At 48.1% G+C, this 16604-nt stretch overlaps 1 protein-coding gene and 1 long non-coding RNA gene across 2 annotated transcripts in view; both read left to right on the top strand.

Annotated features, from left to right (window-relative positions):
- The window catches only part of LOC142074891 (uncharacterized), a 350231-nt gene that overhangs the window by 206806 nt on the left and 126821 nt on the right, over window positions 1-16604 (top strand). The gene's annotated exons all lie outside the window — the stretch shown is intronic.
- The window catches only part of LOC142074986 (microtubule-associated serine/threonine-protein kinase 4-like), a 180862-nt gene that overhangs the window by 82682 nt on the left and 81576 nt on the right, over window positions 1-16604 (top strand). The window contains exon 5 of the mRNA XM_075135984.1: window positions 5635-5792. Within this exon, the coding sequence (XP_074992085.1) occupies window positions 5635-5792 (158 nt within the window). The remainder of the gene's footprint in view (window positions 1-5634; window positions 5793-16604) is intronic.

Raw genomic sequence — 16604 nt, 5'->3', positions numbered from 1 at the left:
CGCGGGGCACCCTGTGGTTTTACCTGTGTGACCACAGAGAGGACATTAGGCAGTGGGATGGAAAACCTACCTTGACCCTAGAGGCACGGGTACGTGAGGTGCAAGGAAAAACAATCACACAAGGGGGTTCTCTAAGGAAAAATGCTGCTCCAGTTTCCAGAAAAAACCTGTCTCACGACGGTCCAGTTTCCAGTGAACAGTTCCCCAGACAGAGTAGAAGGGCTGATCTTACTTTGCATTGTAATGAAGAAATTCTTGACTCACGTTTGCAAGAAGTGATAAACGAATACTATGACCAGAATGAGAGGGGCCCTGCCTCCGGCCAGGTGGAGGAAAGGGACAACCGGGTTTACTGGACTGCGTGGATTCAATGGCCTGGCACATCAGACCCACAGGAGTATAAGGGTCTCGTAGACACCGGTGCACAGTGTACCCTGATGCCATCAAACTATAAAGGGGCAGAACCCATCTGTATTTCTGGAATGACAGGGGGATCCCAAGAGTTAACTGTATCGGAGGCCGAAGTGAGCCTGACCGGGAATGAGTGGCAGAAGCACCCCATTGTGACTGGCCCAGAGGCTCCGTGCATCCTTGGCATAGATTACCTCAGGAGAGGGTATTTCAAGGACCCAAAAGGGTACCGGTGGGCTTTTGGTATAGCTGCCCTGGAGACGGAGGAAATTAAACAGCTGTCCACCTTGCCTGGTCTCTCGGAGGACCCTTCTGTTGTGGGGTTGCTGAGGGTTGAAGAACAACAGGTGCCGATCGCTACCACAACAGTGCACCGGTGGCAATATCGCACCAACCGAGACTCCCTCATCCCCATCCATGAGCTGATTCGTCGACTGGAGAGCCAAGGAGTGATCAGCAAGACTCGCTCATCCTTTAACAGTCCCATATGGCCAGTGCGAAAGTCCAATGGAGAGTGGAGACTAACAGTAGACTACCGTGGCCTGAACGAAGTCACGCCGCCACTGAGTGCTGCCATGCCGGACATGCTAGAACTCCAATACGAACTGGAGTCAAAGGCAGCCAAGTGGTACGCCACAAATGATAGCGCTAATGCGTTCTTCTGACACCATCGTATGGGGCAACACAGCAGAAGAGGTTTTCGAGAAAGGGGAGAGAATAATTCAAATCTTTCTGAAAGCCGGTTTTGCCATAAAACAAAGTAAGGTCAAGGGACCTGCACAGGAGATCCAGTTTTTAGGAATAAAATGGCAAGATGGACGTCGTCAGATCCCAACGGATGTGATCAACAAAATAACAGCCATGTCCCCACCAACTAGCAAAAAGGAAACACAAGCTTTCTTAGGCATTCTGGGCTTTTGGAGAATGCATATTCCAAATTACAGTCAGATCGTAAGCCCTCTCTATCACGTGACCAGGAAGAAGAATGACTTCAAATGGGGTCCCGAGCAACAACAAGCCTTTGAACAGATTAAACGGGAGATAGTTCAGGCAGTAGCCCTTGTGCCAGTCTGGGCAGGACAAGATGTAAGGAATGTGCTCTACACTGCAGCCGGGGAGAATGGCCCTACCTGGAGCCTCTGGCAGAAAGCACCAGGGGAGACTCGAGGTTGACCCTTAGGGTTCTGGAGTCGGGGATACAGAGGATCCGAGGCCCGCTACACTCCAACTGAGAAGGAGATATTGGCAGCATATGAAGGGGTTCGAGCTGCTTCAGAAGTGGTTGGTACTGAAGCACAGCTCCTCCTGGCACCCCGACTGCCGGTGCTGGGCTGGATGTTCAAAGGGAGGGTCCCCTCTATACATCATGCAACCGATGCTACGTGGAGTAAGTGGGTCGCACTGATCACACAACGGGCCCAAATAGGAAACCCCAGTCGCCCAGGAATCTTGGAAGTGATCACGAACTGGCCAGAAGGCAAAGATTTTGGAATATCCCCAGAGGAGGAGGTGACGCGTGCTGAAGAGGCCCCACTGTATAATAAACTACCAGAAAACGAGAAGCAATATGCCCTGTTCACTGATGGGTCCTGTCGCCTTGTGGGAAAGCATCGGAGGTGGAAAGCTGCTGTATGGAGTCCTATACGCCAAGTTGCAGAAACTGCTGAAGGAGGAGGAGAATCGAGCCAGTTTGCAGAGGTGAAAGCCATCCAGCTGGCCTTGGACATTGCTGAACGAGAAAAATGGCCAGTACTTCATCTTTATACTGACTCATGGATGGTGGCAAATGCCCTGTGGGGGTGGTTGCAGCAGTGGAAGCAGAACAACTGGCAGCCACAGAGGTAAACCCATCTGGGCTGCCGCATTTTGGCAAGATATTGCTGCCCAAGTAGAGAACCTGGCTGTAAAACTACGTCACGTAGATGCTCTCGTACCCAAGAGTCGGGCCACTGAAGAACACCAAAACAACCAGCAGGTGGACCAGGCTGCTAAGATTGAAGTGGCTCAGGTGGATCTGGACTGGTAACATAAGGGTGAATTATTTATACCTCAGTGGCCCCATGATGCCTCAGGTCATCAAGGAAGAGATGCAACATATAGATGGGCTCGTGACTGAGGGGTGGACTTGACCATGGACGCTATTGCACAGGTTATCCATGAATGTGAAATATGCGCTGCAATCAAGCAAGCCATGCGAGTAAAGCCTCTTTGGTATGGGGGACGATGGCTGAAATACAAATATGGGGAGGCCTGGCAGATTGATTATATCACACTCCCACAGACCCAACAAGGCAAGCGCTATGTGCTCACCATGGTGGAAGCAACCACCGGATGGCTGGAAACATATCCCGTGCCCCATGCCACCACCCAGAACACCATCCTGGGCCTTGAAAAGCAAGTCTTATGGTGACATGGCACCCCAGAAAGAATTGAGTTAGACAACGGGACTCATTTCCGAAACACCCTCATAGACACCTGGGCCAAAGAGCATGGCATTGAGTGGGTCTATCACATCCCCCATCATGCAGCAGCCTCCAAGAAAATCGAACGATACAATGGACTGCTAAAGATGACGCTGAGGGCAATGGGTGGTGGGACATTCAAGCATTGGGATACACATTTAGCAAAAGCCACCTGGTTAGTCAACACTAGGGGATCTGTCAATCGAGCTGGCCCTGCCCAATCCAAACCCTTATGTACTGTAGAGGGGGATAAAGTCCCTGTCGTGCATATCAGAAATATGCTGGGGAAGACAGTCTGGGTTACTCCTGCCTCTGGCAAGGGAAAACCCATCCGTGGGATTGCTTTTGCTCAAGGACCTGGGTGCACTTGGTGTGTAATGGGAAAGGATGGGGAAGTCCGGTGTGTACCTCAAGGGCATTTGATTTTGGGTGAAAATAGCCAATGAACTGAATTGTATGATGTTAATTGCTATATAATACTGTATGTCAGCCATTCTATGGTTGCTATATGTCATATCAATGGTATTGCAGTAAGAATCACCCAGATTAATGAAGAATGAACTCTGATGAAACCAAGCAAAGTGCAACAATGATAGAACTGGACGAGCGCAGCGATAATGGAATCAGAATTGGCTTCAGGATGCAACAGTCCAACACCACACACCATCTCTCCTGCCCTGAAAGACTGTTATGACAGATGGAGCCCAAAGTCGTGGACTAAATGAACTCAATGGACATTTTAGAGGGATGGCCCATAGACTAAGTGAATGATATCTGTGTGTATATATCAAAAGACAAGAAAGGTGGTGGTGATTAACTGGAATGTATTGGAAAATGTGAGACCTAGGCATGACGTAGATGGTATAGAATAAGGGGTGGATAATGTCCTGGTTTCGGCTGGGATAGAGTTAAATTTCTTCCTAGTGCTGTGTTTTGGATTTATTATGAGGAGAATGTTGATAACACACTGATGTTTTTAGTTGTTGCTAAGTACCCTGTTAGTCAAGGACTTTTCAGCTTCCCATGCTCTGCCAGGTGCACAAGAAGCTGGGAGGGAGCATAGCCAGGACAGCTAACCCACCTGGCGAAAGGGATATTCCATGCCATATGACGTCACGCTCCATATGTAAATAGGGGGCGTGATCCAGGAAGTATCGATCGTTTTTTTGGGTATTTGTCGTCGTGAGGTGAGCAATTGCTCATCATTTTGTATATTCTATCATTATGATTATTGTGATTATTATTATTGTTATTATTATTGTTTTTCCCTTCCTTTTCTCTTTTTTTAAACTTTCTTTATGTCAATCCACGAATTTTGCTTCTTTTTTTTCGATTCTCTGCCCCATCTCACTGTGGGGTGGGGGGAATGATCGAGCAGCTGTGTGGTGTTTTGCTGCCTGCCAGGTTAAACCACAACAACTATGTACACGTTCTTTACAAGGACATTAAATCCAGGCTCAGGGAAGTGGTTTCAAAGTACTACCTCCAAACATTTATTGTGGCTCAGGTACCTAGCCACGCTTCATAAAATACAGTAAAATACGATAGTATGATCATCTGTACTGCTTTATGTAGTACAGTTTTACATGCAGTTTTGCGAGGCTCGTTATTGTGGTATCACTTCCAATTTCAGAACCGTCTGTATCTTCCATTTCGTAACTAAGTGAATGGTTTCAGTGAAATCCCTTTTGTTTTTGTCAGCCATAGAACCTATCTTGATAAATGTATTAAGTTCTTTCACTTCATTTTAAATGTACAGACTTTAATGAGAAAACAGCGTATGATTTATTTCAGCAAGAATTTAGATTATATTTAATTTTTTTTAAAAAGCATTGATAATGTCTTAAATTTGGATAATGAAATACCTTCAGTATGTAGAATTGCAATTTCTATTGTGGCAATAGGTTATACTCTACAGTTATACTTACTCTGTCCTACTCAAGTAAGTAATTTTCAGCAGATCCTGTCGTGGTTTAACCCGGCAGGCAGCCAAACACTACGCAGCCGCTTGCTCACTCCCCCACCTCCAGTGGGACAGGGAGAGAATCGGAAGGGTAAGAGTGAGAAAAACTCATGGGTTGAGATAAAGACAGTTTAATAGAACAGAAAAGGGAAAATAATATTAATAATAATGATAACAGTAGAATGTACAAAATGAGTGATGCACAGTGCAGTTGCTCACCACCCGCGCTGACCGATAACCAAGTAGCGATCGCTACTTCCTGGAACACGCGTACCATTCATATACTGAACATGACGTCACATGGTATGGAATACCCCGTTGGCCAGCTGGGCCAGCTTTCCGGCTATGCTCCCTCCCAGCCTCTTCCATAGCATGGAAGCTGAGTGTCCTTGACTAGCAGGGTACTTAGCAACAACTGAAAACATCAGTGTGTTATCAACATTCTTCTCATACTAAATCCAAAACACAGCGCTAGGAAGAAATTTAACTCTGTCCCAGCCGAAACCAGGACAAACTATTCCTTAAGTATTGGTCTGTATAACTGACATTAGATGGAAATTTGAACTTTGAAATGCAGTGTCTCTTTCTTCTGGGACTGAAGTAGTTTTTATACTTACTCTATATTTAGCTCATTAAGTTGAGACTAATTTTTTATTTTCTTCTTTAATTTGATAGTCAAGCGTAGGAAACAGTAACTTTAATTTTTAAATTAAGTGGCTTTATTCATGAGCACTGAATATGGTCTTGAAAATGCTTTTTCACTCTTATAGAAGCTTGTATTCTGCTCTGCTCTTGCAGTCATCCTGCTCATCCCAAGAGAAGCTACACCAGTTACCATACCAGCCGACACCTGATGAACTACATTTTTTATCTAAACATTTCTGTACTACTGAGAGCATTGCCACTGATAACAGATGCAGGACCACTGCAATGCGCCCTCGGTCCCGAAGTCTCAGGTGAGTTTGTCTGTCTGAAAATAGGGGTTGAATCTAAATTTATATACTCTGGAGCATCATGGTTTTGTACGTTGGGAACATTCTCTATTTTCAAAATTGCTGAAGTATAATAAAAGAAGTAAGAATCTGAGGATGAATTATTAATAGTCCTTTTAAATTCTTACTCCTGCTTTTGATCATAGCTTATTACTTCAGTGCTTAACATTGTAAGATAGGGCTTAATGGAGGCAACTAACCCACATGAACTGTCTTGATGAGCTAGTCATTATTGATCTGACACTAGCTCTGGTTCTCTTCCAGAGTTCAAACTGTTCACACAATATAGTCTTTATATATGCAAAACTAATTTGAAATATATTTTTATTCTAGGAGTATCTGGAAAGAAATGTGATGAGGAACAAATGGGGGTGGGGGGGTAAGCATTCATTTTCTTTAACAAAGATCATAGAATCATAGAATCATAGATTAGTTTGGGTTAGAAGGGACGTGTAAAGGTCATCTAGTCCAACCCCCCTGCAATGAGCAGGGACATCTTCAACTAGATCAGGGTGCTCAGAGCCCCGTCCAACCTGACCTTGAATGTTTCCAGGGATGGGGCATCTACCACCTCTCTGGGCAACCTGTTCCAGTGTTTCACCACCCTCACAGTAAAGAATTGCTTCCTTATATCTAGTCTGAATCTGCCCTCTTTTAGTTTAAAACCATTCTTCCTTGTCCTATCGCAACAGGCCCTGCTAAAAAGTTTGTCCCCATCTTTCTTATAAGTCCCCTTTAAGTACTGAAAGGCCGCAATAAGGTCTCCCCAAAGCCTTCTCTTCTCCAGGCTGAACAACCCCAACTCTCTCAGCCTTTCCTCATAGGAGAGGCGTTCCATCCCCCTGATCATTTTTGTGGCCCTCCTCTGGACCCACTCCAACAGGCCCATGTCTTTCCTGTGCTGAGGACTCCAGAGCTGGACGCAGTACTCCAGGTGGGGTCTCACCAGAGCAGAGTAGACGGGCAGAATCACCTCCCTCAACCAGCTGGCCATGCTTCTTTTGATGCAGCCCAGGATACGGTTGGCCTTCTGGGCTGCCAGCGCACATTGTCGGCTCATGTCCAGCTTTTCATCCACCAACACCCCCAAGTCCTTCTCGGCAGGGCTGCTCTCAATCCCTTCATCCCCCAGCCTGTATTGATACTGGGGGTTGCCCTGACCCAGGTGCAGGACCTTGCACTTGGCCTTGTTGAACCTCATGAGGTTCACATGGGCCCACTTCTTGAGCTTGTCCAGGTCCCTCTGGATGGCATCCCATCCCTCAGGCATGTCAACCGCACCACTCAGCTTGGTGTCATCTGCAAACTTACTGAGGGTGCACTTGATCCCACTGTCTATGTCATTGATGAAGATATTAAACAGTACTGGTCCCAATACGGACCCCTGTGGGACACCACTTGTCACCGACCTCCATCTGGACATTGAGCTGTTGACCACTACCCTCTGGATGCAACCATCGAACCAATTCCTCACCCACCACCAAACAGTCCACCCATCAAATCCATACCTCTCCAGTTTAGAGAGAAGGATGTTGTGGGGGACCGTGTCAAAGGCCTTACAGAGGCCCAGATAGATGACATCTGTAGCCCTTCCCATGTCCACTGATGTAGTCACTCCATCATAGAAGGCCACTAGGTTGGTCAGGCAGGACTTGCCCTTGGTGAAGCCATGCTGGCTGTCTCGAGTCACCTCCCTGTCCTCCATGTGCCTCAGCATAGCTTCCAGGAGGATCTGTTCCATGATCTTCCCAGGCACAGAGGTGAGGCTGACTGGCCTGTAGTTCCCTGGGTCTTCCTTTTTTCCCTTTTTAAAAATGGGGGTTATGTTTCCCCTTTTCCAGTCAGCGGGAACTTCACCGGACTGCCACGACTTCTCAAATACGATGGATAGTGGCTTAACAGCTTCATCCGCCATTTCCCTCAGGACCCAAGGATGGATCTCATCAGGTCCCATGGACTTGTGCACCTTCAGGTTCCTTAGATGGTCTTGAACCTGATCTTCTCCTACAGTGGGCGGTTCTTCATTCTCCCAGTCCCTGCCTTTGCCTTCTGCGACTTGGGCTGTGAGGCTCAAGCACTTGCCGGTGAAGACCGAGGCAAAGAAGTCATTGAGTTCTTCCACCTTCTCCATATCCTGGGTAACCAGGTCTCCCGTTTCCTTCCAGAGAGGGCCCACATTTTCCCTAGTCTTCCTTTTATCCCTGACGTACCTGTAGAAGCTTTTCTTGTTGCCCTTGACGTCCCTGGCCAGATTTCATTCTATCAGGGCTTTAGCTTTCCTAACCTGATCCCTGGCCGCTCGGACAATTTCTCTGTATTCCTCCCAGGCTACCTGTCCTTGCTTCCACCCTCTGTAGGCTTCCTTTTTGTGTTTGAGTGTGTCCAGGAGCTCCTTGTTCATCCATGCAGGCCTCCTGGTGTTTTTGCCTGACTTCCTCTTTGTTGGGATGCATTGCTCCTGAGCTTGGAGGAGGTGATCCTTGAATATTAACCAGCTTTCTTGGGGCCCTCTTCCTTCCAGGGCTTTGTCCCATGGCACTCTGCCAAGCAGATCCCTGAAGAGGCCAAAGTCCGCTCTCCTGAAGTCCAGGGTAGTGAGCTTGCTGTGTGCCCTCCTCGGTGCCCTAAGGATCTTGAACTCCACCATTTCCTGGTGACTGCAGCCAAGGCTGCCCTTGAGCTTCCCATTCCCCACCAGCCCCTCCTTGTTGGTGAGAACAAGGTCCAGCATAGCACCTCTCCTCGTTGGCTCCTCTACCACTTGGAGAAGGAAGTTATCATCGACGCATTCCAGGAACCTTCCAGATTGCTTATGCCCTGCCGTGTTGTCCCTCCAACAGATATCGGGGTGGTTGAAGTCCCCCATGAGGACCAGGGCTTGTGAATGTGAGGCTGCTCCTATCTGTCTATAGAGGGCCTCATCCACTCGGTCTTCCTGGTCGGGTGGCCTGTAGCAGACCCCCACCGTAATGTCACCTGTCCCTGTCCCTGCCCTCCCTTTAATCCTGACCCATAAGCTCTCGGTCGGCTCCTCATCCATCCCCAGGCGGAGCTCCATGCACTCCAGCTGGTCATTGACATAGAGGGCAACACCCCCTCCTCGTCTCCCCTGCCTGTCCTTCCTAAAGAGCCTGTATCCCTCCATCCCAACACTCCAATCATAGGAGCCATCCCACCACGTCTCTGTGATGCCAATAAGGTTGTAGCCCTGCAGGCGTGCGCTCGTCTCTAACTCCTCTTGTTTATTCCCCATGCTATGTGCGTTTGCATAGAGGCATTTAAGTTGGGCCCCTGATGAAGCTGTCTTACTGGCTGGAGTTCCCTTGTGCTGCTCTTCAGGCGCTCTCCTGCTGACCTGTGATCCTTCTCCAGGCTCTGGGCATCTATTGCTGGCCCTGGCATCAAACTGGTAGGAGTGGGATGGATTGAGGTTCCCCTCCCCCGGCAACTTTAGTTTAAAGCCCTCTTCACCAGCTTGGCAAGCCTATGCTTGAAGATGCTCTTCCCCTTCTCTGACAGATGGACCCCATCAGCCCCTAGTAGACCAGGTTTCTCAAAGCGAGTCCCATGGTCTAAGTAGCCAAACCCCTGGCTGTGGCACCAGTCCCGTAACCATTTGTTGACTCTCCAGATTCAACTGGCCCTTTCAAACTGTCGTGGTTTAACCTGGCAGGCAGCCAAATACCACGCAGCCGCTCACTCACTCCCCCACCCCCACAGTGGGACAGGGAGAGAACCGGAAGGGTAAGAGTGAGAAAAACTCGTGGGTTGAGATAAAGACAGTTTAATAGAACCGAAAAGGGAAAATGATAATGATAGAATATACAAAATGAGTGATGCACAATGCAATTGCTCACCACCCGCGCTGACCGATAACCAAGTAGCGATCGGTACTTCCTGGATCACGCCTACCCTTCATATACTGAGCATGACGTCACATGGTATGGAATACCCCGTTAGCCAGCTGGGCTGGCTGTCCTGATTATGTTCCCTCCCATCTTGTGTACCTAGCTCAGTCAGTAGGCACGGGAGCTGTCCTTGGACTAGGAGGGCACTTAGCAACAACTGAAAACATCAGTGTGTTATCAACATTCTCCTCATACTAAATCCAAAACACAGCACTAGGAAGAAATTTAACCCTATCCCAGCCGAAACCAGGACACAAACCCCTTCCCTTTGACCGGCAGGATTGATGAAAAAACCACCTGCACTCCAGAGTCCCTTATCATCGCTCCCAGGGCTCTGTAATCCTTCTTGATGCTCCTCAGACTGCTCCTGGCTGTATCACTGGTGTCCACGTGAAACAACAGCAGCGGATAATACTCAGTGGACTGTACGAGGCTTGGTAGCCTCTCAGTGACATCCCTGATACGAGCGCCCGGTAAGCAGCACACCTCTCTAGAGAGTGCGTCCGGTCGGCAAATGGGTGCCTCCGTACCTCTCAGAAGAGAGTCGCCTACTACTATAACCCGTCACCTTTTCTTAGTTGCGCTGGTTGTTATACGGGGGGCAGATCGGGCTGCCTTACTCAGCTCCAGGGTCTCTCCTGGTGTGATGGGACTTTCCTCTTCAGCCTGCAGAGTGGTGAAGCAGTTCTGCAAGGGCACCTCAGGCTTCAGGGGAAGATGAACTTCAACTTCAACAACTTAAACAACAACTTCAGTTTCTTGTTTCCCAAAGACTAGGCCTCTGCAGTTCCTCTGCAGTGGCCATTTGTGCAAGATGATAGTGTTTTATCGAAGATCAGTTCTAAACTCTCAGAATAGGTTAGGTTTGGAAAATGCAGATTAATATTTATGGATAAGTTTTCAAGAACTGGAAGGGGAAGAAAAGGAAGTATTATATTTCTAGTTGTTGTACTGATCCTTTCAAAATTTTAAAAATAGTTTCACAGGTATAAAAACCTTAAGGATTTAGTTTTTATGTGCAATCTATTTTAATTCTGCTTTTTGATTATTTTATTTAAAATCTGTGTAGACTATTATGATATATGAAGGTGCTACCAACATGAAACTGCACAATAATTACTAATTAATTAAAAATTAATAATTACTGCACGATAATTACACTATAATTAATTCAGTTCATTGGCTATTTTCACCCAAAATCAAATCCCCTTGAGGTACACACCGGACTTGCCCATCCTTTTGCATTACCCACCAAGTGCACCCAGGTCCTTAAGCAAAAGCAATCCCACGGATGAGTTTTCCCTTGCCAGAGGCAGGAGTAACCCAGACTGTCTTCCCCAGCATATTTCTTATGTGCACGACAGGGACTTTATCCCCCTCTACAGTACGTAAGGGTTTTGATTGGGCAGGGCCAGCTCGATTGACAGATCCCCTGGTGTTGACTAACCAGGTGGCTTTTGCTAAATGTGTATCCCAATGCTTGAATGTCCCACCACCCATTGCCCTCAGTGTTGTCTTTAGCAGCCCGTTGTATCGTTCAATTTTCCCGGAGGCTGGTGCATGGTAGGGGATGTGATAGACCCACTCAATGCCATGCTCTTTGGCCCAGGTGTCTATGAGGGTGTTTCGGAAATGAGTCCCGTTGTCTGACTCAATTCTTTCTGGGGTGCCATGTGGCCATAAGACTTGCTTTTCAAGGCCCAGGATGGTGTTCCGGGCAGTGGCATGGGGCATGGGATTTGTTTCCAGCCATCCGGTGGTTGCTTCCACCATGGTGAGCACATAGAGCTTGCCTTGTTGGGTTTGTGGGAGTGTGATATAATCAATCTGCCAGGCCTCCCCATATTTATATTTCAACCATCGTCCCCCATACCAAAGAGGCTTTACTCGCTTGGCTTGCTTGATTGCAGCGCATGTTTCACATTCATGGATAACCTGGGCAATAGCGTCCATGGTCAACTCCACCCCTCGATCACGAGCCCATCTATATGTTGCATCTCTTCCTTGAAGGCCTGAGGCGTGATGGGCCCACTGAGCTATAAACAGTTCACCCTTCTGTTGCCAGTCCAGATCCACCTGAGCCACTTCAATCTTAGCAGCCTGGTCCACCTGCTGGTTGTTTTGGTGTTCTTCAGTGGCCCGACTCTTGGGTACGTGAGCATCTACATGACGTACTTTTACAGTCAGGTTCTCTACCCGGGCAGCAATATCTCGCCACAACGTGGCAGCCCAGATGGGTTTACCTCTGCGCTGCCAGTTGTTCTGCTTCCACTGCTGCAACCACCCCCACAGGCATTTGCCACCATCCATGAGTCAGTACAGAGATAAAGTACTGGCCATTTTTCTCGTTCAGCAATGTCCAAGGCCAGCTGGATGGCTTTCACCTCTGCAAACTGGCTCGATTCACCTTCTCCTTCAGCAGTTTCTGGGACCTGGCGTATAGGACTCCATACAGCAGCTTTCCACCTCCGATGCTTTCCCACAAGGCGACAGGACCCATCAGTGAACAGGGCATATTGCTTCTCATTTTCTGGTAGTTTATTATACAGTGGGGCCTCTTCAGCACGCGTCACCTCCTCCTCTGGGGATATTCCGAAATCTTTGCCTTCTGGCCAGTTCGTGATCACTTCCAAGATTCCTGGGCGACTGGGGTTTCCTATTTGGGCCCGTTGTGTGATCAGTGCGACCCACTTACTCCACGTAGCATCGGTTGCATGATGTGTAGAGGGGACCCTCCCTTTGAACATCTAGCCCAGCACCGGCAGTCGGGGTGCCAGGAGGAGCTGTGCTTCAGTACCAACCACTTCCAAAGCAGCTCGAACCCCTTCATATGCTGCCAATATCTCCTTCTCAGTTGGAGTGTAGCGGGCCTCGGATCCTCTGTAGCGATCGGCACCTGTTGTTCTTCAACCCTCAGCAACCCCACAACAGAAGGGTCCTCCGAGAGACCAGGCAAGGTGGACAGCTGTTTAATTTCCTCCGTCTCCAGGGCAGCTATACCAAAAGCCCACCGGTACCCTTTTGGGTCCTTGAAATACCCTCTCCTGAGGTAGTCTATGCCAAGGATGCACGGAGCCTCTGGGCCAGTCACAATGGGGTGCTTCTGCCACTCATTCCCAGTCAGGCTCACTTCGGCCTCCGATACAGTTAACTCTTGGGATCCCCCTGTCATTCCAGAAATACAGATGGGTTCTGCCCCTTTATAGTTTGATGGCATCAGGGTACACTGTGCACCGGTGTCTACGAGACCCTTATACTCCTGTGGGTCTGATGTGCCAGGCCATCGAATCCACACAGTCCAGTAAACCCGGTTGTCCCTTTCCTCCACCTGGCCGGAGGCAGGGCCCCTCTAGTTCTGGTCATAGTATCCATCTCTCACTTCTTGCAAACATGAGTCAAGAATTTCTTCATTACAGTCCAAAGTAAGATCAGCCCTTCTACTCTGTCTGGGGAACTGTTCACTGGAAACTGGACCGTCATGAGACAGGTTTTTCCTGAAAACTGGAGCAGCATTTTTCCTGAGAGAACCCCCTTGTGTGATTGTTTTTCCTTGCAACTCACGTACCTGTGCCTCTAGGATGAAGGTAGGTTTTCCATCCCACTGCCTCATGTCCTCTCCGTGGTCACGCAGGTAAAACCACAGGGTGCCCCGTGGTGTGTACCTTCTATATCCTGTCTCTGGAGTTGCTGGACCTCATGGGACTGATTCTCCACAGCCGAGACAAGGGAGGAGGAGACAGTCTCTTCAAAATCCCGGAGTCTGCTAACCGCATCATCCACCGTTGGTGCTTCTTCCTCTTTCCAGGACAGTACTGCCAACGAACTGGCATACGATGCTGGTGCGCTCCGTACCAACTTCCGCCACATGGGTCGCGTGCACTGGACTTCATCTGGATCATTGGGTACTTCCTCGTTGTCCAGGTCACTATAAACCACCTCAAGCACGCCTAATTCTCTCAGGTACTGGATACCTCTCTCCATAGTGGTCCATTTGCCTGGGCGATATATATCTTCCTTGAAGGGATACCTTTCCTTCATGCCTGACTGGAGTCGCCTCCAGAGGCTGAGGGCCTGTGTCCCTTTTCCTATCTTGTTGTCAATGACCCCTTCCCTGGAATGGAATCCCAGCTGCTTGGCTTCCCTACCCTCTAATTCCAGGCTACTGGTCCCATTATCCCAGCATCGGAGCAGCCAGGTAACAATATGCTCGCCTGGACGATGGCTGAAATCTTTCCACATATCTCGCAACTCACTCAGGTATGGCGATCTGGTGGTTCTGTCTCGTTTATGAGTTCTTCCTCTTCCTCCTCCCCTCCTCGTGATGGCCCTGCTTTTCCATCATCCCTTTCTAAATGACCTGACTTTTGCTTCCAAGATTTCCTTTTATGTACAGGGGCAGCGGATATCAGCAAGGGTTGGTCCTCTGGTTCAGCCGTAGTGACTGTTGCCGGGGTCTGAGTGGCTGCAGTGCCTGTCATGGGGGTTGGAGTACCTGCGGTGCCTGTCGCAGGGGTTGGAGTACCCACAGTGCCTGTCGCGGGGGTTTGAATAGCCACAGTGGTTGTCGTGGGGGTTTAAGTAGCCGCAGTGCCTGTCGTGGGGGTTTGAGTAGCCACTGTGTCTGTTGCCGGGGTTGGTCTCTGGACAGTATTCCTGAATAGTTGTTTAACCCTAAACAAGACCTGAACCACATTCAGGAGACATAGCAATAGGAACATGCTTGTTTGAACATCCTAGGGATATTCAAAATTCTCAGGGAATATTGTGGACGTCTTCATGAAGAGGATAGAAGAAAAAGGAGTTTCTGAAGATATGGAAGGGAAAATGAACAAGTGGGAGAAAGTGTCCCCCCCTTTCTCCCCCTTAAATTCATTCTCCGAGGAGAAAAAAGTGTAATTATTAATAGTTTCTAAGAGGTGGTTCCCGAGGTACAGAGATGACGGCAGTGCCGAGTACAGATACCAGATTAGACTTACGACCAATGATTTTATCACCTCATAAAACAGCAGCAAAATGGTAACCTTGGCCCAGTTCTGAATAATGATAAACAGCACAACAGGGAACACATACTGCAAGCAAAGTATTACATAACCCAACACTGAGAGCCAGCCCCATAACTTTGAGACCCAATAAATCAACATTGTGACCAATCAATATAATGAATGCTTATAACAAATTTGTTTTAACCCGTTCGGGTCAGATGTGTCGTTATCTCAACCCTTCGAGCCCCACGTTGGGCGCCAATAAGGACTGCCGTGGTTTAACCCGGCAGGCAGCCAAACACCATGCAGCTGCTCGCTCACTCCCCCCGGCCCCCCAGTGGGACGGGGAGAGAATCGGAAGGGTAAGAGTGAGAAAAACTCATGGGTTGAGATAAAGACAGTTTAATAGAACAGAAGAAGGAAAATAGTAATAATAATAATAATGATAAAATATACAAAATGAGTGATGCACAATGCAATTGCTCACCACCCGCGCTGACCGATAACCAAGTAGGGATCGGTACTTCCTGGATCACGCCTACCATTCATATACTGAGCATGATGTCACATGGTATGGAATACCCCGTTGGCCATCTGGGCCAGCTGTCCCGGCTATGCTCCCTCCCAGCCTCTTCCATAGCATGGAAGCTGAGTGTCCTTGACTAGCAGGGTACTTAGCAACAACTGAAAACATCAGTGTGTTATCAACATTCTTCTCATACTAAATCCAAAACACAGCACTAGGAAGAAATTTAACTCTATCCCATCCGAAACCAGGACAGCAATCTAGCGGCCTTCTATGGTGGACAAGGGAAGAGCTACGGATGTCATCTGTCTGGACCTCTGTGATGCCTCTGACACGGTCCCCCACAACATCCTTCTGTCTAAATTTTCGAGTTACGGATTTGATGTGTGGACTGTCCGGTGGATGAGGAATTGTTTGGTTGGTTGCATCCAGAGGGTAGTGGTCAACGGCTCAATGTCTGGATGGAGATCCGTGACAAGTGGTGTCCCTCAGGGGTCCATATTGGGACCAGTGCTGTTTAATATCTTCTGCATCCAGCTCTGGAGTCCTCAGCACAAGAAAGACATGGGCCTGTTGGAGCGGGTCCAGAGGAGGGCCACAAAAATGATCAGAGGGCTGGAACGCCTCTCCTATGAGGAAAGGCTGAGGGAGTTGGGGTTTTTCAGCGTGGTGGAGAGAAGGCTCCGGGGAGACCTTATTGCAGCCTTTCAATACTTAAAGGGGGCTTATAAGAAAGATGGGGACAGACTTTTTAGCAGGGTCTGTTGCGACAGGACAAGGAGGAATGGTTTTAAACTAAAAGAGGGTAGATTCAGACTAGATAGAAGGAAGAAATTCTTTACTGTGAGGGTGGTGAAACACTGGAACAGGTTGCCCAGATAGGTGGTAGATGCCCCATCTCTGGAAACATTCAAGGTCAGGTTGGACAGGGCTCTGAGCACCCTGATCTAGTTGAAGATGTCCCTGCCCATGGCAGGTGGGTTGGACTAGATGACCTTTAAAGGTTCCTTCCAGCCCAAACTATTCTATGATTCTAAGAAAAAAATCCTGTTTTTGCATTAGAAGATTACAGATTGAAACTGTATTGTATTTATTGCCACATCTTTCATTTTTTTTCAATTTCTGTTATGCTTTTAACACTTAAAAAAATTAAAATCTTCCATTTGATCTCACAGAATGTGTACTAATGCTCCAGGGGAAAAAAAAAGATCCATGTATTTTCAGAGAGGGGGTTGTGCTGCAGAAGTGTTGTAATGAAATTATGGTACCTACCCTGTCCTCAGTGGATTTTCCTGTGGATGTCCATAACACCATAACAGATTGTCCATATCAGTTAAAGGACCCACCGCTGTGATATATT

The sequence above is a fragment of the Calonectris borealis genome, chromosome W, assembly GCF_964195595.1.
Source record: "Calonectris borealis chromosome W, bCalBor7.hap1.2, whole genome shotgun sequence".
NCBI classification, from domain to species: domain Eukaryota; kingdom Metazoa; phylum Chordata; class Aves; order Procellariiformes; family Procellariidae; genus Calonectris; species Calonectris borealis.
This window is presented reverse-complemented; position numbering and strand designations above follow the sequence as displayed.